We start from the raw sequence: 25,991 nt of genomic DNA, 5'->3' as shown, positions 1-25,991 counted from the left end.
ATCCAGCAACTAAAGACAGATAGATTAAAACATCTTACTAGGTCTGTGTTCCTACTTTGTTCTGCTTTTGCTTTGCTTCGCGGTGCAGACATTTGTTTTTCTTCTGTTTCTAGCTACTGTCCTATGATGAGAAATAGGAAATTAAGAATACCAGATCTGTTAAAGCATCCACTGTCTTAATAATTCTTAAGCTGAGTACTATCTTCCTGAGTTGTGTATTATCACACAGGTGCTATTCTTCCCTGAGAACAGCATCTAACCTGAAGGTCTAAAGTCAACCTATTGTTGTTCTGCCTGGTTCATTTTTATTACATCTTATCTTTGTTATACTTTCCTTAAAATCTTCAGTTCCATAAATTTCTTCAGCAGGCTTATATGGAATACAGTTAATACCTATGATAATTATGTCAAACTGAAACTCATCTTGAAATTCTTTGAGCTGTAGTTGTTTAGTAGCTAAGATGTGTCTGACTCTTTGCAACCCCATGGACTGCAGCACGCCAGGCTTCCCTGTCCTTCACTATCTCCCAGAGTTTGCTCAAACTCATGTCTGTTGAATCCATGATGCCATCCAACCATCTCATCCTTTGTCGCCCCCTTTTCCTCCTGCCCTCAATCTTCCCTAGCATCAGGGTCTTTTCCAATGAGTCAGCTCTTCACATCAGGTGGCCTAAGTATTGAAACTTCAGCTTCGGCATCAGTCATTCCAATTAATACTCAGGGTAAGTGAAAAGTGAGTGAAGTCACTCAGTTGTGTCTGACTCTTCGCGACCCCATGGACTGTAGCCCAGCAGGCTCCTCCATCTGTGGGATTCTCCAGGCAAGAATACTGGAGTGGGTTGCCATTTCCTTCTCCAGGGGATCTTCGCCACCCAGGGATCAAACTCAGATATCCTGCATTGCAGGCAGATGCTTTAACCTCTGAGCCACCAGGGTACTTCACATTAATTTGTCTAGTCTTCCTCTTTAAAATTCGGCCAGTGTTTCTGTAGCCTTGTGGTATAGTTCTCCAAATCCTAAAGGATTGCATCATTTATTATTTTCAATATGTCTCCGTATTAAAATTGTGATTCTCCAGAGTTCTCTTAATGTGTCATTACTATGTGAGGTCTTTTCCACCGTCCTTTGTTTGATTTCATCGGATGGCAAGCATCTTTTCTAATTAATATCAATTGGCTATCTTTGCTATTCCTAAGACTAGACCTGAGAACTTCACTTCTTCCCTTTTATACCTTCCATCCTGATCTTCAAGAACCTATTTCCCTATCTTAACTCTCCAGCAAATGTTTTAGACTAAACCCTAAACCTTCTTTCTCAGGATGGCCAGTTAGTCAACCACACAACTCTATAAAAGAACTGCACCTTATTAAAAAGCTACTGCAATATCCAAAATGTACATGGCCTAGCTCACCAAAAACCTCAGTTTATAAATATCCTTTGACTCCCTAACTCCCTGAACTTCTCTTAGAATCTGGATGTTGGTATTAATATTTTAGTACCCAGTGAATAGAAACTCTGTTCTTTGCTAAAGTTTAGAATTTATTTGCTGCTAAACAGAGGAGTCAGACAATAAGAGATAAAAATGTCAGCTTTGTTACTGATGCAGCTGTTACAACACAGCTTAGTATATGGAAATAAAAGGAGGTTCCTAAAACTGAACCGCCAAGTTAAAGTCACTTGGCATAGAAAGAAACGCTAGTCACACGTTTCCAGGATGTACAAGTGTAAGGTATATGTAGTGCAGTGAAGTCGCTCAGTCGTGTCCAACTCTTTGTGACCCCTTGGACCTCCATCCATGGGATTTTCTTCTTAAAAATAGCATTTGCATCATTATGATTCCATAAATATGTTACTCTAGAATCAATAACTATGAACTCACAAAAAAAGAAAAGAAATTTTGTCCTTAGCATCTTTGCCTAAAAAAGAGCTTTAGAAGTATCCATTATATGTATTAATACCTCTTCAGATTTCTTACCCTTTTTTTTTTTTTCCTCCTGGAACATATTTAGCTGCTAATTTCCCATATTACCATCTCCATAAATGTGTTGGTAAGGTTTATGACAAACTTCTTATATGCTTAGAGATCTGTAAATATATTTTATACCTAAATTAATGGAAAATTATAAAAGTATTAGTTTAAAATAATTTCCCCTCAAAGCTTTAAACATACTACTCTTTTGGCTGCCACTTATGTCTAATGTCAGTTGATTGTCATTGTTTCCTGGTATAACATTCCTTTCTCTTTCACTGAAAGCTTGATTTCTCACTTAATCCTGAGGTTCAGAAATGTCATAATACATTTATATTCAAATAATTTCTATGTTTCATTTTTCTACTTTATACTTTCAATCTAAAGACTTGTTAGATTAGACTGCCTTTCATATATTGACTTAAAAGATTTTTATTTCTAAGCTTAACTTCAATTCTAAGAAGCTTATTTTTACAGAGACTGATGAGATTAAAGAGCAGTTGTCTGTTTCAGTAGTAATACACTTGTCTAACACTCATGACAGTTCATGATAGTCAGTAAGCATATTAAAATCTACAGTTACCCAGTGAATAGCTCCAGAAATATAAATCCTAAATTTTTGTATGTTTTTTATCTGCTTTTTTATGTTTTATTTTTGCATTTTTAACACGGTGTAATTTTTTATTAAAACATATATACATGTTGAAATCGGTATTTTGAGACTAAATTGGAAGATACTATATGAATATTAATATACTAATTTACCATTTTTAATATTTAGTTATAGTATAGGTAATATATTATTATATGTTAGATTTGTTATGCTCTCCTGAATGGATACCACTATGAAGTGAATATGGATTCTGTATTTGAAATCAATTTTTCAGCATCATTAAAATGAAATTAACATTCCAACTTGGCAATCAGCAGCATCCTCCAGAGAAGCAGTTTTATCCTTGGAGCATAACACTCACAGTTAATCACTACCAATGAATCTTTATGTTAGAACATCAAAGACATAAAAGTGAAGCTCTATAGATTTAGTTAATTTATTTCTATTGCAATCCTAAGGGTCTCCTTCAGTGCATAAACATTAATGTGTTTTGAGACTTGGCATTTTTAATCTTTAGCATTTGGAAGTTTCAGAGCTTGCATATCTCTAAGCAAAATAAATGTCACTGAAAATATTCATACCTAAAGGTATCACAGAATCTCCACAACATTCTTTCATTCAACAAATATTTATTAAGTACCTGGGTGCCAAGTTAAACTTATAAAAGAGTTGTATTCCATAAGTTAATCTGTAAGACGTGTATTATAAGCTTTGAATACATTTTTCCATCCAAGTAAGGTCATATACATGGAAGGTAAATGTCTTTGCTTCCCTCCACAAAAATATGTTTTGAAGAATGTTATAGAAACTAAATTTGGCTGAACAAAGCCAAAAAAAGAAAAAAAAGGAATTCACTTGTAGGATATTAGAATGTCTCAGAAATTGCAGAAACAACAGAGCCAGGACCACTCTAAAACTTCAACCATGACAGATTATGAAATGTTTCTCTAGAGTATTGTCAATAACTTATCTTTTCCATTTCACATTTTTAAGCTCCTGGGTGAAAGAATGTGGTTGGCCTAATATGGAAGAGATATTTGTACTTGAATCAATTAGTTATAGTCAAGTGTTCCTTTAGTACAGACATGGTTAAAGGGAACACTCTTGGGTAATCAACTCAAAAAGATCTAATAAAGTAGAATATTTCAGAATCTAAACCCAGTGTTCTCAGTATTTATCTGGGAAATATATCTCAGTTTCCAGCTTTGCACTTCGGAAATTTGCCCTCTCTGCCTGCACTGAGTTAGAGCTATCATTGCCTTACCATCTGATCATGCATGTCCTGCCAAGCTCCTGCCACGAACAATTCTAAGACTTCCCTGAACCTAAAAAATAATAATAGACAAAAGCTAAAGGCCAAAATCTACTGAAATTTGTTAGGAAAAAAATGAATCTAAGGAAAACCAATGTGCCCTCTTGGAGGAAGGAAAAAAACATGGAAGAAATAGGGATATTGTTATGAACCTATGGTGCAATGTTAGTAGATTACAGAGTAAGTATCAATAGAATCAGAATCCCTGTATAGCCTCTGTATTTTCTGCCCATGAAAAATAAAAAGAATACACCCATGGCAGATTCATGTTGATGTATGGCAAAACCAATACAATATTGTAAAGTAATAAATAAATAAATAAATAACAAAACAACAACAAGAATAATAATAAGTGAAAACTCAGATAGTTACATGTACCAGAAAAATGACCTCCTTCTATAAAAAGATCCATATTGTTTGTCTTGACTGAAGTAAATCCTGGATTAATGAAACATGCAAATGATAACTTTTCAGTCATTTACTTAGTGCCCATTTTTTTCCAGGAACTGTGTGAGAAACGACTGATATTTGAATTATACAGCCCTACTTTTCAAAGAGCTTGTAGAGAGACAGTCATGAAAACAAATTATTGCACTTTAGTATTTCAGTGCCCATGATCCTTTCTCTAAGTTTCTGGCCTTTGAGCAGAACGAGAAGAGTGCCATATGACTAAAACCACATAATGTTCTTATTTAAAGGATGTTCTCCAAGTTAAGGCTGTATATTGACACCCTGCTTAGACTGGTTAGCTTTTCAAAATAAACAAAACATCCAATAGGTTATTTTTGAACAGTAAGAAAGGGATTTTCAATCACCAAGAATAAATGGAATCCCTTAAGAATGAATTGTGTCCTTAAACATTTCAGACATTTTCTATACATGTAGATGAGAAAAAGGCTGTAGAAACACCACACATTGAGTTCAGCAAAGTGTTTTGATTACTTTCTAAACGAACATAAGATTGGAATGAGACTAAAACCATGAAAATATAACTGGTGGAGTCCTTGTAATCACAGGGGCTGGACAAGTGAATTCCTGATGACTGAGTGAAATGGAAATTGGCAAACTCACCACTTTAGTATTTGACTTAAATATGAATATGATATTTGTGAAAGCACGAAGCTAGAAGACGTAGTTAAGTTTAGATAAAGAATTTTGTTTAAGGGAAACCTTTGAAGAGAGATGCAAATCTAAGAAGATGAAGTTTAACAGGGTCATTTATATGTTAATAAATCTGCACCCAACTTCATATATGCTGAATGCTTATGTATAGGGGGATATGTATAATTTAACTGCAACTCCTGAGAAAAATGTTTCTACAAAAAAAGATAAATTGCCAATGCCTGATAAAGATATTAATGATTTTCAGTACCCAAAAAGCAGTTGATAAGGCCAAAATTCTATGTACTGACCAGAACATACCTGGATATTGTATTAATTTCTGGGAAATATGCTTGAAGCAGATATATTCAAACAAGCATATATTCGGAAGAACATGATCAGCATAGCAAGATGACACTGAACGCCTTCAAGGAGTGTTGCAAACAATTAGGAATATGTGGGGTACGGATAACAAAGATCCAGACACTCCGAAGAAAAAAGAGCAATCAAATGTGTTCTTTTGGCTGCATGAGAAGATCTTGGGCCCAAAGTGAAAGGCTGCTAACAGATAAATGTGAGCTGCGTGTAAGTGAGGACTGCTAACAATCACAGATCTGAGAAGAAAGAATTGACCCCCTAGAAAGAGAGCTATTTCTTGTGATTAAGTCCAACATAGACCTACCAAGTGTATGAATGTGGCTAGATTATTATATGAGGGATTCAGGTTTCAGTTGAGAAATTGAATTACATGCTCTTCAAATTGCCCCTGCCCCGGATTCTGTGTTTTTCTACATAATTCAAAAAGCTGGACTCAGAGAACCTCTGCTTTTTTAAACAAGTGCAGTGCCTGGCACAGTGTAGATACTCAAGACATGCATTTTGCATAACTGAATACATAAATAGCATCTGGGGGGAAAAAGAAGAACAAAAACCCAAGAATATGGAACAGGAACTGGGGCAGTGACTTCCACAAACTAACCGAACTGGAAACCAGGGCTTCGTCTCTGCCCTCATCCTGCCTCGTCCTTGCTCTTCCCTCTGTGCGCCTCCACACAAGGTGATCTAGATAATAGCTCTTTAAAATCTCTCAAGCTTGCTGATTTTCTTCTTTCTTGCTCAGGCCATCATACTAAAACAGTGTCTTCTAGTCTTGCCTTCCTCAAATTCATTCTTCACACTTCAGCTAAAGAAATCTATCTAAATCATTATGTCTAAACTTGCCTAAAATCCCTCAATCATTTCCTAGCATCCCTAGGATAAATCTCAAATGCCTTCATATAGTCCCTAAATCCCCACATTATCTGGTTCCTATCTATCCCTTTGTCTCTGCTTCCCATCCTGCACATTCTGTTCTTAATATACTTAATATCTATGTCTTTTTTATGACTACTCTTGTCTCCTTGTGTGTGTATATCCTGTTCTGTGTTCCTCCTCATCCTTTTTGTGGTAATGATAATAATGATCTTCTTTATATGTAAGAAGTATTTAATAACCACATTGAGTAGTTGCAATATGCCAGGCACTGTTCTATACATTTACACGTATTTTTGTCTTGTAGTTTTCACAAAGCCTTTGAGGTAGAAATGCTGTTGCTTCCACAATGAAAAAACACAGCTTTCCAAGCACTGTGGTATACAGAGGTGCAGACCTCTGGAGCCCTATTTTCTCTGAACTATTTAGAATCTCAGGATAAGGCTGCAATTTAAAGATTATGTAGTCCAAACTTTCAGCTGGATCTTAAGTCTCCTATCTAATTTTAAATAGTCTCCATGGGGAGTCAAAAAAGAATCTCTCTCTTTATACTCTGAAAAGAGAAGCATAGTTTTTTCCATAGGGAATAATTAGTTTCTTATCTGACCCCATCCCATCCTTCCAAATTAGCAACAAATGTATTCAAATCAGACACTTATTTAAGAATGAGAAATGGAGGTAATTTCAAAGTAGTGTAGTTACTTTATAAAGTTGATTTTTTTCTGATGTAATTAGCCACACATACTATCACCAAAGTTTGATATGAGTATAGTAATGATTACTAATAAGTTATGTAAGAAATGTAAATGTCTGCTTGAATCAATCTAACATTATTTGTCCCAATAAAGTTTTCAAAGTCGGTGTCTAACAGTAAGGATGATTAAGTTCTTTCATTAAAAGAAAAGAAAAAAGTGACTAATTAGGATACATTCAAATATAATGCTGACTGACATCTTGATCTAAAAGGTATTCTCTATATTTGTTTCCATAATATAGAAGCTTATATTAGCTCTATATGGTATTTTTATAAGGTCTTTGAAGATGTGCTTTTTGCCCATAGTTATTTAAAGTTAGCCTTTCAGAAGCAAGCTTCTCTACCTTGTTCCCACATTTCTAAGGTCAGTGATTATCTATATCCTATTGACAGGGTTTTATAAAAAAAATAGATAACAAGAGACTTTTCATTCAAAAAATATATGTATGCATGTATACATATATATAACTGATGCCGGGAAGGGCTGAAGGCAGAAGAAGGGGCCATCAGAGGATGAGATGATTGGATGGCATCACTGACTCAATAATGGACATGAATTTGAGCAAACTCCAGGAGATAGTGAAGGACGCGGAAGCCTGGCATGCTGCAGTCGATGGGGTCACAAAGAGTTGAACATGACTTAGCGACTGAACACACACACAGATATATATATCTAGGCAGCATATTAAAAAAGCAGAGACATTACTTTACCAACAAAGGTCCATTTAGTCAAGGCTATGGTTTTTCCAGTAGTCACGTATGGGTGTGAGAATTGGACTATAAAGAAAGCTGAGTGCTGAAGAATTGATGCTTTTGAACTGTGGTGTTGGAGAAGATTCGAGAGTCCCTTGGACTGCAAGGAGATCAAACTAGTCAATCCTAAAGAAAATCAGTCCTGAATATTCATTGGAAGGACTGAAGCTGAAGCTCTAATACTTTGGCCACCTGATGTGAAGAACTGACTCCTTGGAAAAGACCCTGATGCTGGGAAAGATTGAAGGTGGGAGGAGAAGGGAACAACAGAGGGTGAGATGGTTGGATGGCATCACCAACAGAATGGACATGAGTTTGAGTAAGCTCTGGGAGCTGGTGATGGGCAGGGAAGCCTGGCGTGCTGCAGTCTATGGGGCCAAAAAGAGTCAGACATGGCTGAGCGACTGAACTGATTGATACATATATATATATATTACATATATATACAGCATACAGTTAAATGTATTTATTTCAGATTCTACATACTTAAATTTTTTAATTGGGGCTTGACTGGAATATAATCACGGGCAAAAGAATAACAAAATTCTTGAAAAAGTAAAGATTTCTCAGCCTCTTTTAAAGAGTCTTAAATACTTCAGCTATTTGGATTCAATATTGACTTTAAAGAAAAATTATTTCTGTAGAAGTATAATAAACCATACTTAACACTTCTGAATCATTTTCTTTAATTTATAAGGATCACTATAAATGTGCTTGGCTATTTATTTTTATCTGTATCCCATCACTGTATATAAAGCAATTTCTGCTATCATCCCTGGGTGCTCTTATATCCACATAAATCAGCTGTTTGCAACTTAACCTTTAAGTTCATGGCTTCATTACTTCCAATGTCATTCTCTCTTCCAAGTCAGACACATCCTATGTTATATTCTGAATCCTGTCATTGCTCCCAGATCACCCCTACTCAGAAGTTACTAATTCATGCATATCATTCCTTCCTATCTCCTTCTTTCAGCTTGGTTTTATCAACTTCTTCTACTATCATCTTTTTAAAAACTTCTATCACTTTTTAGTGTATCAGCTGCATTCGGTCCTCTTCTATCTCCCTATTTCGCTTGGATTCTATGACCATAATTTCACCATGCTCAGAAATTCCAAACCCATGATTTTTTTTCATTTGGTTATGTCCATATCATAACTAGAGTCACCAATGAATTTTTCTTTCTCCATGGCTATGTTTGGGTTACAAGAGAAAATTAATGCAAGGGAATTTGAATCAGCTTCATGTGGGAATTCAACACTGCCAGGTATTCCCAATATTTTTCTGTCACCGGTCTTCTTTCTATTCTCTGCAGCTTTTGTCAGAGACCTCCACTGTCCTCAAACCTGTGTCTTCTGCAGGTGCATTCACATTCTACTCTAGAGGGAGAGAGAAAGAGACCACCTCAGTCCTCTGAATTATTTGCTGCTGAATTCACACTAACTCTTGCCCCCATCCTGCTTTAACACAGCAAAGTAGGTTAATTTCTTCTCATTTAAGACCATCCCTGCTTATTTTGTCTGTCTGGTTGTGCCAGTTTCCCACTTGTACTTCAGATTCTCTTCAAATTCTCCTCTCTTCTGGATTGTGGTCATCAGCATTTAAACATGCTCACGTTTCACCTATTAAAGGAAATCATTTCTTCATTCTACTTTTTCGCTTCAGTCACTATCTGTTCACTCCTCAATCTCAATTGTTAACAATTGATTTTTTAAATTTCTGAGTCGTTAACTTGAACTTTAAGAAGCAAAAGGCAACTACATTCCACATATGAAGTTCATTTAATAAATATTTCTAATATGAAATTTTGCATTCAAAGTTAACTAGTTTATAAATAGACGGCTCATTCATTCAGTGGAAGATCTAGAAGATTAAAGTGAGGCAATTAAACATTTAAGAATCCTGTTTTTAAATATAAGATATATGTTAGTTGATAATATCTTCTTGTTTGTGCCTGGATGTATGCTGATGTTCCCAAGGAAAATATTGTGCCAATAACTGACTTGTTCTTATTGGTTAGAGGGTAACTTAAAACCTATTTTTTCTAGGTCAGTGAAAAATTATTTGTCTATTATATACTACAGTGGTCTTTAAATGAAGAAGATTAATTTTTGACAGAATCTCTCTTGGTATTCTCATAATTTTGACAATCTGGAGTAGAAAGAAAAAAATAAGTTATATGTTCCTATAAATAATTGCATGTAGAAAAGAATATCAATTTTTATAAGAAGAAAACTGTCTTTATCTAGACCAAAAGCACTACAAATATATATTACCTCTGATATGAATTTATAATATATTATCACAAACTCTCTTAAGAGTCATTTATAATTACAGCTTTTTGTCCGTTGCAGAACATGTCTTTTTGAAAGTTGTGAGCTGAAATACTTAATTCTAAAATGAAATAGCTAGTCAAGATTGCTCTTAAATTAATTGCCTGTGGAGGAGAAGAAAGTTAGTAAAAACTATGAGAAGTCAGATAACTTATGCACACTGATAAATATATTAGAACTTTAAGCAATACTTTTTGAGTCATATGTTTGTATTTCCTGTTTATTTTCACAATTTCTCATGTTTTATATTTAGGGTATTTCTATAGGTACAGATTTCCTATTTTAAAAATGATAAATATGTGAAAAAAATTAATATTCCACTGTGTGCAGATTTATTCAACTTTATTGGAGAGCAATGCCTAGGTAACTTGTAGGCTGAGGAAGATTATTTTGTCCATGGTAATAACTGGCCCCAAATGCTTCATGAAAAATAGTTTTCATGGAGAGCTCAGAAATTGCTTTTTTCTCATAACTCATCAAAGAGTTCACAGGTATGTTGACAGGAAAATCATTCTAACCACCTAGAATGTATTTCTTTGGGTCTTAATTTCCTTTCTGTTGCATATATGATGCAAGAAAGATGCCTTAAGTTTCTTAGGACATTGAGATGCCAATGTGTATGGGCTGCTGTGTTTTTGTTTATGTGAAAAATTTAAAAACTAGTCCCAGCTGTTCTGAAGCTAAGGTCAAAGAACTGCATTTCTCCAAAATGCACATTTAGTGAAAGAATACACAGTTTCTCTGAATGAATGCATTTGGAGGAGGCACGTGCAGGGTGTTCATCGCACTTCCAGCTTTTCTTTATAATGATTGTGTAATTAAAAAAGGGAGCTCTCTAACTTGCTTCATTTCTTAGATAGGAATCTCTGCTTCATATTTTGTTACATTGACTATATTTTATGTAGTAAAATTTTATTTTTCTAAGAATTGGTCTAGTATGCTTTTATAAAAAAATTTAAAATAATATTCTCATGGCTTTTTATTGGGTTATTTAAATTCCATATTTTCCCAGTGCCTCTACTCTCCCCAGGGAACAAGTGGGCTACTTCAAACACCACAACAAAATCAACCTTTCTGTGATGACATCTGGTAACATTGGTGAACTAATCTAGTTCATTTTCCCCCTCAGAGCAATGTTTACCAACATCTGTCCAAATAAATAAATGTGTCTACTTAAAGACACCCAGTTGCCAGCTTAAATAGAGGAGGAGGAATTACTCTTCTAGAGGGGAGAAGACTGATAGAATTTTTTAGGACTTTTTCATGACCTGATTACTGGCACATAATTATTACTATTGTTATACCACATGTGTAATGTCACAATAAAATTATGGAACTAGGATGTGAAAATTTCTTCTTGCCTCAAATTAAGTTCGGGAGATTGAACATCAGAACCTTCCCAGTGATTTTGATCAAACCATGTATGTGAACCAGAATCCAGATAGACCCACCCTCAAACCAGTGCTTTCTTCGAGTCACTGTCTTTCCAGAAGTCTGCTGTATTTTTCTTAAGCTCTAAGCTTATAAATCTGTTTGAGATCCCAAGCATCACTTAATAGGTTACTGCTTCTATTTGTAAAATAACCTGAGTGGCCTGAGGTGAAGAATCTTCTTTAACAAGCTGCCTGACTTCCTCCCGGGGTTTACTATAGGCTGGGAAAATGTGGTCATGCATGTTTCAGAGTGGCTCATTTTCAAGAGACAGACTACTGGTCAACTATTAGAACTGCCTTCAGCCTGATTATGCTTTTGGATGCAGTGAGTATCTGTGTCATGGTGAAATTTAAAAAAAAAAAAAAAACAGAACACCATGTCTTTCTCGTATCTGAGCTTTAGCACATCTGAAATGATGCTCTTGTTTTATTCCATGGCTTTCTTTGGATTGAAATGTATCCATTAACATTTGTGTGCTTTTCTTTTTCATCTGTCCTCCTCCATCTCATGAAAAGCACATCAGGGTAAGTTGAATCACAATGGCTGCTGAACATGTTTATTTTCAGCACCATCCTCTTTTTCTTTTGTCTTTAGTATTTCTCCTTTCAGTTGTAACACAAGCTGCACGGCCTCTGACCTAAAATGAAAATTGTGAAGTGTATTCATTTTCTTAAAAGGAATCATTGGTTCAGAGAAATGTTCACATTTAAATGAATCATGTTGGCCTTTCAGGCACTTCAATTTCTTCGGTTCTACTAGACACACATCAAAAGACAATCCAGATGACATTTTCCCTAGTTCTTAAGTCACTCTCTAGGGGTGAGTATGACATTCAGTGAGGCTTAAGTAATAGCTGCAGGTCACTTGGGTATTTTTGACTATGCTGCATGGCTGACTCTGCCTGTGTGTTTCAAAGTGCTTCATGGTTCTCCACTAGCATTATATTCAAGAGATAAATTTATTTGTCAGTTACCAGAACTGCCCTTTGATGAAGAGGGTTAAATGTTGAATCTCCCCCAGTAGAACTTATATGTAATCCTTGGTTTTGGCTGAACCCTTTGGTCTCGTGTGTTCTTTCTCCTGTTTCCTATACTACGAGTTAATTCTTAAAGCTTTGAAAGGTGTATTACTAAGATTACTGTTCCAAATTTCAAATCCTGCTTTTTGAACTAAATTTAGAATATGTTATTTATTTCTAAAACCAAGTAGGCTTCAGTTTATGCATAATATAAAGTATTACATTTCTATAAATGCCCACATGGACAACATGATGAGCTATAAAACACTTTAGATGGAGAGAGGTATTGATTTTTACACTTAAGCAAAACATTTTGAGGGAGCAAATAAAACGGCTCTAGTGAGATGCAATTTTTCAGGAAGCTATGGAAAGTGTCACTAATGGGCAATATGGATATTTTATACACCAATACAGGTCATGTGCTTTGTTTATTAGTTTGGTTTACATTTGTTACATTTTTCCTACTCTAAGATATAATTACTACTACTAATTATTTAACAATGCAGTATTTTTTTAAGTTAGGATAATTTATATTAAGGAAAGCTCTAGGAAGTGTTCTTGAAAATGCAAGGCAAACTGTGATTGGAGTACTATTCAACTACATTGGCCAAATGCAAATTGTAAGACCTTACTTTTTTAAAATATTCACTACTCTGACCCTGGATTTTAAAGAATTGTTTACATGTCATCATGTAATAGTAGCCTTCTGTTTTCTAATGATTTTAAGTTTCATGAGAAAAATAATGCCAAGAAATAAAACTTTATTCTCCCTTTTCTTTTTGAATGCAATATTGAAAAATAATAAATTCATAATACATCAATGTCTGTGGACTTTAAGAAACTGATATAATTACCTTAATTCTAAAATTTAATTTCTTGTCTTGCGCATGCTCCTAGAATTTAAACATTTTAAGACCCCAAAATCATTTCCTTGGTCCAATTACTAAAGGAAGCTTGGGAAGTTAAATGTCAGGAGAAGACAGTACGAACATAGCATAGACGTGGGAAGATTTGGGTGGAAAGAATATTGAATTAGGAACAGAAGACAAGACTTTAAGCTCCATGTGTTTTCTGCATACCTTTGAGTGAATGACTTATATTATCTGTACTTTCTGCCAACTTCCTAATACTCACAAGAGTATGGGAAAAAAATAATCTCAGAAGCTTAGAACTATAAACTTCAAATCTGATTTAAAGAGGACTCAAAATTAATGAAGCACCAAAGCAGTCTAGTCTAAATGGCCTCCAAATAAACCTGCAAACTTCCCAGTGTCTCTCCAGTAAGTTCCTATTTAACAATCAGGAAGGGACTGGGGAGGACAGACCACAGTGTACTGCAAAAGGGAAATTGTTTACCGGGAAGAAATACAAGCCCCGCTAGCTGTCAACAACAGCATGAGTAACTGCATTGCTCCATCACATTTGTGCATGCATGTGTGTGTTTATACCTTTTTAGCGGTTTTGAAAGTAATTAAATTCAAAATAAAATGAGGAGTGAAATTATGTAAATCCCAACTCAAATTCACAAATATATTTCTTTCCTGAGGCTCTGCCCTCCATTTTTGCAGGAAAAAAAAAAAAAGGTTTCAACATGAATGAACTTAGGATTTATGTATTCAAATAATTTCAGTTTCAAGCAATGTAGCATGCATCTGAGGATCTAAATAAAGCACCACGTAAATGTGCAATGGACTTTTATATGTACTACATGTGAAAATGTGCCAAATAGGATATACCTACATGTACACTTGCACTTACCCACATACAGAATCACAGCATGCTGTGCTTTCAGATCAAGTCAACCTTGTTAATGTTGGATTTGAAACTCTTAATTTTATGGAGCTAAATGTGTATAGTTAGGTAATCAATGTCTGAAGCAGTTGATTGGGATTTGGAATATATTTCTGTTCAGAATAATTATGTTAATTAATATATATATTTTTTCAACTTACATGTGTTTAAAAAAATTGATATGGTGCTATATTTCCTTCATATTTACTGACCAGAATTTGAAACAGTTTTTTGTACTTTTGATTCTCACAGAATTGGTCAATAGATATAGATTTCTGAAAAATGGCATTATAACCCATTGTCTGGTTGAAATTCGAAGAGATCATGTTTTATTTACCCTCTTCACTGTTGAAGTTTATAGGAATAGGATACATTTTATAATTAATAATAGTGCAAAGTTATGTAAATTTGCTTTTAGAACTATGTATAGATTTATTCTCTGTATTATACTGTTAAGAAGTAGATTCAACTGTCAAATTATTTTGACTTACATTTCATTCTTGGTTCTTATCAAGTCATTTATTTCTCCTGGTTATATTAATAAGTAAGTACTTGCTGTGTGCCACAGTAAATAAATAAACCCTAAAGATAAATTTTTCAACCAGATAATTACTTTGTATTACAATAATGCAAAATTAAACTGAAACAAATTACAAATTCAGCTTTTCCATCCTGATTATATAAATGGGGCTAACTTCCTTCCTCTGGCCAAGATTCAGAACCTGTTTTTAATAGGAAACAGCAAGAAAAGGAAGGTTCCTTTTTTATCTTATAGTGTTGGGAACTGATGTGTGATGGTGAAGGTGGTAAAGACTATCTATATTACCAGAAATCAAATTAATGTGAGTCTACATGTGAATGAAAATGAGAGGAGAAATACAGGTGGGAGAGCATCATTGCCTTTCATTTTAACAAAGATGTGGTTACTCCCATCCTCCTTTCATGATTGTGAAAAGTTCAGAGAGTTTAGTTAGCTAAAGGATAATGTGGGGGGTAAGAGGCTGACTCTAACCAGGTTGTGATGCTCAGATTCTGGCTCTGGCTCACTGACTGTGTGTTCCAAGTGGTCTCATCTTCAGTGTCCTCATCTGCAAATGTGTATCAGCATGTATCTTGTTGGATGGCTGTGAAGGTTCATGACTTATACGTATAAGGCACTAAGGATCGTGCTTCACACTGTCACTCAGTATCACAGAGTAAGTGGTAAATGCATATCAGCAATTATTATCCAAGATCCAAAGCCTAATTCGTCTGCATACAGAAACATAAATTTTTCAAACCATGATATTTTATCTCAGAATATGAAGTGGTTCATATAAACAAGAAAGTACAATAGATTCAATTACTCACTGTACTCAATTGTAATACATTTCAATTACATTTAAATACAATATTAAATCATAAATGAGAAATACAGCAAGTGCAATAACTAGAATGTATGCAAGTTATAATATTTGAAGAGAATATGTATTCTCTTCAAATATATGTATTTGTATTATATGTACAGAATATGTATTCAAATTTCTCTTTCTCTCGTAGAAGAGAAAATGAATTCTGCCTGGGACAGGTCTTGGAATCTTGACAGGAAGGATAAAGTTTAAACTGAGTCAGAAAGATAAGTGTGAGTTTTCCACAATTATGATGCAAAGAAGGATGTCCCGGGCAGAAGATAAAGGCATATACAAAGTCATGGAGGGTAAAAAAATAGAATGAGGTATTTGGGACATAGCAAGCACTGCAGTACTGGTTGAGCAAAAGAAGCTAGGAGAAATCCAAGGGCCATTTCACCAAGGGTCTTTTTAGTTGTGCCAAGATATATGACCTTTATTTTCAGTTCTCTGTGTGCGCTCAGTCATGCCCAGCTCTTAGTGACCCCATGGGCTGTAGCCCACCAGACTCCTCTATCCATAGGATTCTCCTGGCAAGAATACTGGCATGGGTTGTCATTTCCTCTTCCAGGGGATCTTCCTGATGCAGGGATCGAGCCTGCATCTCATATCTCCTGCATTGGCAGGTGGATTCGTTACCACTGTGCCACCTGGGAAGTTTATTTTTAGTTGCCTGCTTTAAAATCTTCCCTCCCCCTTTGAAGTTTTTAAAGCAGGCAACCCTTCCAAAAATATTTGTGTTTAGAAAGGTCTTTCTGGAAGGTGGAACAATGATGAGAAGTAGGGAATACCACCGGAGAGGCAGACTGGGAGTTCACTGCCATGATCTACAAATGAGTTTAAACAAAAGCTTTGGTAGTAGCCAATCAATTTACAAAATATCATATTTAATTTTAGAGAGGACATTTTAATCTCTTTCTGCAGCCAATCTGTGTAACTGATAAGCAAAATTCTTACTTCTTATTAAGATGTAATAAGTAGTTGGATCTTAACAAAAACATAGAATACTTAAAAGTCAACCTTCGACCAAGGATCCTGGATGGTTGTCAACACTGAGAATTTCATGGATTACGAGACAGCAATCTCTCAAAAGATGTTCTTGGCTAGATCAAGCAAAGATGCATGGTGCAGTAGAAGAGTAAACTCTTACTTCTGAATGTTAGTCTTGGGAGGAAGATGAACCTCATGCATTTGGTGCCGTTAATGGGCTTCCTAAGTGGCACAGTGGTAAAAAATCTGCCTGTCGATGAAGGAGATGCAAGAAACGCAGTTCAATCCCCGTGTCAGGAAGATCCCTTGGAGTAGGAAATGGCAACCCATTCCAGTATTCTTGCCTGGGAAGTTCCATGGACAGAGTGGCCTGCCAGGCTAGAGTCCATGGGGTCACAAAGAGTTGGACATGACTGAACACACACGCAGGCAAGAAGGAAACAGTCTTTATGAATGACACTCACACTATGAATTTCCAGATTTTGAAAGATAAGAGTCATTGTGGGATCTGGGATGATCAAAAATAAGAGGATGTTTTATGATTTAGGTGTCCCAGAGCTTCTCTGATAGCTCAGATGGTAGAGAATCTGCCTCTGAGGCATGAGACCTGGGTTCGATCCCTGGGTCGGGAAGATCCCCTGGAGAAGGAAATGGTAACCCACTCCAATATTCTTGCCTGGAGAATCCCATGGACAGAGGAGCCTGGCGGGCTACAGTCACAAAGAGTCAGACATGAGTGAAGCAACTTAGCTAGCACTCGAGATTTTGATCATCAAAGACAAGAAACAACTTACTATTGCTAGAAAATGGTACTTGCAAAGATGGAATTATTCATGTTCAAATTATTTGGCAAAGTAAGTTTCTAGGTCTAATTAGAGGTCAGGGAAGATTATTAGAAAGGAAGGTTTAGTCTTTGTAATCCAAGTTGATGATTGTGTTGTAGGCATTTGAGTAACTATTGAATGATTTTCAGAGGACAGTTCAATAATAAATAGCTCATATTTATTGGCTGTTTCTTTTGTACACATTATAGTTGTCATCACATTAAATATATTTTCTTATTTAACTCTCATACCAACCCTCTGAAATAGGTACTGTTATCAACTTCATCTTACACATGAGGAAGCTGACTCTTTGTGACTCTCTTTTCACTGACACCAACGAACCATCCACATTGGGAAAAATATGGAGAAGGAGACTTCACTGCCCCCAGGGTTGTGAATTTTTGAATAATGAATTTCATTTCTCAGCATTTAACATCTTAGTGAATTTGTTGATTTACAAGTTGTTCTCCCAAACTATAAGAGCATGAGATCAGGGACTGCGGACGCCCTGGGACTAGGGTCAGCAGGCAGTCAGTAGATTCTTATAGACCTACTATGCATTGAATTTTTGACCTCAAAACAAAATAAAACTAACAAAATTTCTGACTCAGCAAAATGTTAAAGATATTCTAGGGAAAATTGCTTGGTACTGAGGGGCCTAAAAAAATAAGTACTAAGTGTTGCCTCCAGGTGCAGGGTAGGCTGGTTTCAGAGAGAAAGCGTTTTTGTTGTGTCTTGAAAAACAAGACACAGTGGGAAGACAAGACAGGAAAGCATATGGATATCATTCAGTATGAAAGACACAAAGCTAAGAAACGCAAACATACTCTACTTGTGAGGTCAAAACTGAAACAGTTGAAGATATAAAACCTAGAAAGGAGGAACCAGACATTTCTATTTGGATGGAATCATTCAAGCAAAGCCATACTTGCTTAAATTAGTCTGGATTAGGATTTAGGAACTACAAGCCCAGAAAATGCCCTTGATGGATTTACATTTTTTAGACATTTCCAGCCCTTTATCTAGATGTCCTTGGTGGTAGATATCACTAGGGTGCCCACGCTTTGCTCCTGTCTTCGGATCAGGTGCGGCAAGTGCAGGCTACCCTCTGCACGTTTCCCTGTGAACTTGCCAATTATTCACACCCCTGAGTGTTCCCCACGTGCTTCTCGACACACCGCATTCCATTGACAGTAACTCACTGACACCCTTCTCAAGAGAGTCTGAGGCCTTTGGGGAAATCTAATGGCATTCTTGGAGAAGGCAATGGCACCCCACTCCAGTACTCTTGCCTGGAAAATCCCATGGATGGAGGAGCCTGGTGCGCTGCAGTCCATGGGGTCGCTAAGAGTCGGACACGACTGAGCGACTTCACTTTCACTTTTCACTTTCATGCATTGGAGGAGGAAATGGCAACCCACTCCAGTGTTCTTGCCTGGAGTATCCCAGGGACGGGGGAGCCTGGTGGGCTGCCATCTATGGGGTCACACAGAGTCGGACACGACTGAAGCAACTTAGCAGCAACAGCAGCAATGGCATTCTTTCCTGCAGACAAGAATGTGTTTGCTGAAAAGACTCAGCAACGCAGAAGTTTTTCTGATTCAAAACTGACCTTCCTTTACAACCAGTACTTTGTTTCCACACAGGAAATGACAGTCTTGTACCTGAAACTTCCTGTACAAGGAAGTGCTACTGACTGTCCTCTAAAATCTGTTCTAAAATTTAAAACAAATGTGGGTGCCCAATATTCCCTGGTGGCTCAGACGGCAAAGCATCTGCCTACAATGCAGAAGACCCAGGTTCGATCCCTGGGTGGGAAATATCTCCTGGAGAAGGAAATAGCAACCCACTCCAGTACCCTTGCCTGGAGAATCCCATGGACGGAGGGGCCTGGTGGGCTACAGTCCATGGGGGTCACAAAGAGTCGGGCATGACTGAGCTACTTCACTTCACTTCATGGGTGCCCATGTGTATAGTGATCGGTAGATGTAGGTGATTTGAGGGGAAAGGATGGCTAGATATTAGATTATCTAAAAGAGAAAAAAGAAGAAGGAAGGGAGAAAGAAAGAAACAAAGGAACAGAGAGAGAGAAAGAGAAGGAAGGGAGGGAGCAAGGGAAGAAGGAAGGAAGGAAGGAAGACAAAAGCAGAGAACACCAGTGTATCCAAAATGCCTATTTATCCAGTCACTTTTTTTTAATTTAGTATTTCCTAATACTGCAGGTCACTATTTCTCTGAAAGTATCTTCAAAATATCTGATGACCACAAACATGCCTTCATGCAATTAATGCTATACTCATTCTTAATAATCTCTCGTGAGATCACCATGTATTAAACTCAGTGATTTCCAAGAACTTCAGCAGTAACCATATTGCTTCATTTTCCTAACCATGCCTCTCTCCCAAGCCAGTGTGTCCAGATATATGTCACTTAAATAATTTCCATATGATGCAGATTTTTTTTAATAGAGAAAAATTAAATGAAATATTGCTTTGAGAATTTCAGTGCATTGCTTTACATAATTAATACCGCCCTTGGGTTAAGGAAAAGCAGATCTGGATTAATATCATGCAACATACAGTCATCCACTCCAGTCTGGCCTGTTTCTCACAGTTTCAAATGTATCAGTTCAGAGGCCTCTATTTGGGATTTAGCCCTGCCAGCCAAGGGCCAAAGGCAGAATCCCCTGGACCCTTACCTCATTATCTTTGTGTTAGGTAGTTAGAGTAGGAAAAAGGAGTCCAGAATGGCAGTGGCTAAAAGACAAAGTAGGGAAAAGCCCTCGAAAACAGAACAAAGGAAGGTCCGGGGACTGGAGTGAGACCCTCAGGTGAAACAAACAGCCCTCCTGGCTCGCCCAGTTTACATAGGGCAGGCTCAGGGGGAAGAGAAAAAACATTTGAAAAGAGCCAAAAATGGGCCTCTGGCCTCTCTTCTCTTCACTTTTCCTTTAAGGTCAGCCTGCCTTCATGCCTTGAGGGTGTATGTTCCTTTGCTTGCCAAATAAAATTCTGAGCTGTAATCGAGCTGTGACACTGGTCTGCTGTTTCAGATGTTTACGGTGAGACAGAACGAAGGAAATTACACGCTCCCCATGACATTTGCATACTCTTACTAAAGCTGCTGTGCTATGAGTGTTTGTGATTTAAACATAACAAAGCACAAGGAAATATTTTCCATGGGATATAATGTCCGATGATTTCTCAGACAACTGTATGATAAATTTCTGTTCAAAAGGAGAATAGGATTATTTGAGCTCATTGGATCGCCTCTTAATCAGATTCCTACCAGGAGTCTCAAACCAGATCGAACTCTTAGAATCATCTGTCATGGGTGTTGTTCTCATAAAGTGACTGGAAAAAATATACTAAAAATATATTATGAGATGTAATTTACTGAAACAAGAAGCAACTAAATGTAAACAAATACTGGCTGACATGTTCAACATTCACTACTGTTTACCGAACACCTCTTTGGTGCCTGGCTTTGTTCTGGATGCTTCAGATGCACCTCTGAACAGAGTATGTACTTGAACCATTGGTCCCCCTTGAGCTTACTTTCTTTCATGAGATGACAGGTCGAGACATAAATGATACGTTATATTAGAAGATAAGTGATGTGGGAAAAAATAAGGCAAGGAATGGGGATAAGGAATGTCTGCTTGGTATTATGGGAAAGAGGGGAAGAGACATTCAGAGAGAAAGTGACATTTGAGTAAAGATTTAAAAGTATACAAAGAGTAAGGCATGTGAAGATACAGGAGACAAGCATTCAAAATGAGGCAACAGCATATGCAAAGGTCCTGCGGCAGAAAAAAGTCTGGACTGTGTCCAGGGAACAACAAGGAAACCAGTGTTGCTTGCTGAGATGGGAGTTGAGTCCGAGAACAGAGGGTAGAGTGGATCCTAACAGCTGCTTTAGCTTTTATTCTCAGTGAGGCAAATAGTAATTGGAAAGTTATGAGCAGAGAAGTTACATTATCTGACTCAACTTTTAACAGGATCACTCCAGTTCCTGTGGTGTGCTTTTTAAATTAGGGAACTCATTAGAAGTTTCACAATTGAAATGTTCTACTTTCCAAAAATGGCTTATGTATGATTTATGTCATTTCCTTGTGAAAATGTTATGTGCTTTCTAGATGGTGAGTGCATATTGACTTGCCTTTTTTTTTTTTTTTTTTGCTAAATGTAGCAAAAACCAGTTGTAAATGTGTATTTGTTTCTTCCCCTTTAATGCTACTCACCTGTCACATAACTGAAGTGTTTTCCCCCCCTAATGGATATAACGTTGCAACTCTTGATAATGCTCCTGGGCTCTGTGGAAACCTACTCTGAATTTTCTTGCATGTGTCTTGTGTTCAGTCCTGCCTCTGCCCCTCCACCCTTACTGCTCGTCATGCTTGGAATGTCATCCCTAACTCCTTTCCACCAGCCCTTCAAAGTCAGTTCAGTTGCTCTAAAGTCTCCACTGCTCATTTCCATTGCTACGAATATTAACCCCTTCTCCAAAACATCCCACTCAGAATGTGCTTCATTGAGGTTAGCATCTATTTGTGAATTGTACTATATTTTTAAACAGTTTCTTGTATTTGCTTTTTCTGTTTAACCAGGGATCTCCTGTAAAACTGGGTGCTTGTCTGTGTGAGTCTCAGGTCTCAGCTCACAATAGGTGCTCGATAATTACCTGATGGTTTGTTGTTTAACCCTTCAACTCATTTATATTCAATATATTGAATATATTGATATATTCTATAACAGTGAGACTAGGCTATTCAAAAAGCCCAGTTCTCAGTGCAGGAATGTCATTGGAAAGCCTGAGGGGATGGGTGAGAGGAGAGCAAGCCAGGTTCGAGAACTGCTCTAGTTTCACTCTGGAGTCAGGGCGCCAGTGTCGCTGTCCCCCTTCCCAGGTGCTGAATAGCTTACGCATGCTTTCTTTATTACCCTGTGAAGTGAAAAAGCAGTTGATTTATGTGTCTCTTCAGCTACAATTAACTTCAATCTTTGTTTTGCCTCCTCATTTCTTTGTTGCGCTGCATTTTGTGGTAGCATCTATCGCAGACATGGAAAGCTTTTGTGTTAGAAGACATCTTTATTATATATTCTAACATGTTATAGTCCACCTCAATAAGCAATTAATCAGTTGATAGCAGGAAATAATCAAATGCTTCATTTTGGAGTTCCTAAGCATGAAAGACACACATTCAAAATAAAACAATATGTATAAAATGTGTGTGTAAGATCAATGTATCTAAGGAATAGAGAATATATTTTCCAGTATAGTCCTGGCCAGGAATATATCAATTTGAGTTCCAAAGAAACACAAACTTGTTATTTCAATCATTAACAAGCTGAAATTGGTTTTGTAAATGGATGTCAAGGGTCAGTAGTAGGGATAGTGATTAAAGATGCATTTGTCTAGGCTCTTCACATATTTTTGTTTTCAGAAACAACCATTTGTTGTCATTGAGATGCTTTGCTTTTATTAAAACCAGTAGTGATTGTAAATGAAAATAAGTGTACTATTGAATTTTATACCTTACATTGTTTTTAAAGATGGAAGTCAATGTACCTCAGAGTTCCCTTCAAATGAGAAGTAATGTTGTAGTCTATACAAAAAACTAACTCCTAAGATAGCCACCTGGACCCAGAAAGCATACTAAAATCAAGTGTATCATTTAAATGGGGCTAAAATTATGGACTTGATCTTCTGCCTCTATAAACAGGCATTTTTTTTTACTATTGAAATAATAAAGAGAAGCAGACAAGACAGATGGAAGAAACTTCATTTAGACCCTGTAATGCATGCAGGAATATGTATATGTGGGCCACTTTCTTGTTTAAGGGATAAAGATATTTGTTGATAATATAATTCAGTTTCTTAGTCCATTAACATTTAATGTTTGAATTTCAGAGAATCAGTGTTTAGATTATGTTTAGATATCAATGTTTCATTTCTAATAAAATCAATGGATGATTTGCATGTATTATTCAAAGAAAGAAAGAATTCTGTTATTCTGTATTAACTCATTAAAAGCTTATAAAGATTATTGGGCTTTTAAAAAATATTGTCATTAAAAATAATCACAGCCATCTTTTCCCATATTACCTGACTAATAATCCTTGCTGTATACTTCAGGCACGAACTTCTAGAAGAAGCTCGGAGAAAGGGATTACCTTTTGCCCAGTGGGATGGGCCCACTGTAGTCGCATGGCTAGAGGTAAGAGAATTAAATCAGAAGACTCTCATCCAATCCAATGTTTAGAGACAAGTAAAGCTGGGTTCCTGACGTCTTCATTTTTCCCATAGTCTGGAATAGCTTATAAAGAGAATGTTTGCTTTATCTAGGGACCCACAGTCATAGCTGTGATTTTACTCTGATGCTTTCTTGTGACTGTGGCAGAAGCAGCAGGCAGTGAGATGAAAGAAACTCTTAGTAAATTCCGTGTTCTTTATATCTAGAGTAAATCAAGAAGCAATTCTTGAGTGACACTCCTCGGACAGTAAAGAATCTGCCTGCAATGTAGGAGACCCGGATTTGATCCCTGGGTCAGGAAGATCCCCTGGAGAAGAGAATGGCAACTCATTCCAGTACTCTTGCCTGGAGAATCCCATGGACAGAGGAGCCTGGGGGGCTACAGCCCATGGGGGCACAAAGAGTCAGACACAACTGAGTGACTAACACTTGCGCTGTGTTGTTGCTAGGAAGCATCTGTCCAGTACATTAGTCCAGAGCCCTTCCTCATCAGCAGGTTAACAGAAAAGAGCCATCTCCGTATTTTTAACACTTCTGTGTGATTCAAGACATTTGCAGCCATTCCTTTGCTTGTAGTATAATTCCCGAACATGAAGGAGCCAGCTAGATTTAGACATTTGGAATTTTGCAGAATACACAAACCCTTGTTCCCCTCTGGGTCTAGACTGAATGTTTTTAATGAAATGAGAACTACATTTAGCATATCCTGCACAATACAAGGGCCTGGATAAATGAATCAATACCTGATCAGCAGAAGCAGACGAGAATGGGGAAGGAAATACATATTTGACCACAAGGGCCCTTTCATGCCACTTATCAATAGTTTCACCACCCCTTCCATTCAGTTCTCTAATGTGGGCTGTTGGCAGCTGCTAGGAGATGCTGATGTCAAGATGAAGGGGAGTATAGTCAGTCCACCGTATCCATGGGTTCCCCGCCCGTGGATTCAACCAAACACGTTCAATCTGAAACAAATCCATGGATGATAAGCCCTGGATAGTCAGGCCCAACAGGGACTCCAGCATCTGCAGATTTTGGTCTGCGATGTCCTGGAGCCAATAGCCCAAGAACACCAAGGGACTGACTGTATGAACTTTTGTTGCTTGGCAGAGGCAATTAGAAACCATTGTTTTAAAAGGTTCAGGATTCTAAAATTGTTCACCTTCATTATTATATCAAATCCAGAGCTAACGAATTAATCAATGAGGGACAACAAAACATTTAATTTTAAAAAATTATCTTACACAGATAAATATAAAAACATGCTTTGCATTTTTTCCTTGGACTGAGTGAAAGAAGCCTGTGTCTTGCTTTATTCTTTCATATCAGTCAGGAAATTTTTTAGCTTATTAGTGATCACAGCTGTTCTTCCGAATATGTCTTTAAAATTACTATATTTTAAAAATCAATTTATAAGACAAAATGTTTAAGAAAGCCCACTGCAAAACTGAGAGCAACTCATTGTGCAGTTTCTCTCCAGCGAAATGAGCTACAATTTCACAGAGTTAGCTGCTATTTTGGCAAGTGATGAACAGATCCTTTATTTAAAAAAAGATTTACTGACATTAAGGGCCTAGGGAATGACAGGCAGTGACATTTCTGCTAATTAAAACTATCCTGAGCACACAGAAATTGCTCCTTGTGTGTTCCCTAAAGTGACTGAAATTATAAAATGGAATAAACATGATGAATGAGGTGGGTGATCCAGTGAGTGAGAGCTCTTAACTTTCACCTCCTTTAGTACCTCCTTGATTGCACAGCCCACTGAGTGATGGGTACAAATAAGTCTGATGCTTCATACACCATTTATAGACACCAAGAACTTTGTGAAAGTCTAATCAGGAATGGGGGCTTTCCGGGTAGCACTAGTGGTAAGGAACCTGCCTGCCAGTGCAGGAGATGTTAAGAGTCATGGGTTCCATCTCTGGGTCTGGAAGATCCCCTGGAGAAGGGCATGGTGACCCACTCCAGTGTTCTTGCCTGGAGAATATCATGATCGGAGGAGCACAGCAGGCTATAGTCCATAGGGTTGCACAGAGTCAGACATGACTGAAACGACTTCGCACACAGAACAATCAGGAATGACCTTGGTAACTAGGTATTGGCAACCATGTATTGGTAATGTTAACTGGTATGGAAGTCCAAATATCTTAGTATAGAGGAGGTGAAAAGAAGTGAAAATCATTCAGGTCCAGTGAAGGTA

General features: G+C 37.0%; 1 protein-coding gene and 1 non-coding gene across 22 annotated transcripts in view; both read left to right on the top strand.

Moving 5' to 3' along the window:
• Window positions 1-25,991, top strand: part of PPFIA2 (PTPRF interacting protein alpha 2) — a 501,225-nt gene that overhangs the window by 438,445 nt on the left and 36,789 nt on the right. For all 21 annotated transcript variants that reach the window (XR_011566513.1, XM_070788874.1, XM_070788862.1 and 18 more), the window contains one exon: window positions 23,671-23,752. Coding sequence is in view for 20 of the 21 variants with exons in the window: in XM_070788874.1 (XP_070644975.1) it covers window positions 23,671-23,752 (82 nt within the window). In the remaining variant the exon portion in view is untranslated. The remainder of the gene's footprint in view (window positions 1-23,670; window positions 23,753-25,991) is intronic.
• TRNAC-ACA (transfer RNA cysteine (anticodon ACA)) lies at window positions 19,281-19,352 on the top strand. Its single transcript has one exon. It is a non-coding gene; the product is annotated as a tRNA-Cys (tRNA).

The sequence above is a fragment of the Bos indicus genome, chromosome 5 (assembly GCF_029378745.1).
Source record: "Bos indicus isolate NIAB-ARS_2022 breed Sahiwal x Tharparkar chromosome 5, NIAB-ARS_B.indTharparkar_mat_pri_1.0, whole genome shotgun sequence".
NCBI classification, from domain to species: Eukaryota; Metazoa; Chordata; class Mammalia; order Artiodactyla; family Bovidae; genus Bos; species Bos indicus.
The sequence above is the reverse complement of the archived record's forward strand: the minus strand, read 5'-3'. Positions and strand labels throughout refer to the sequence as shown.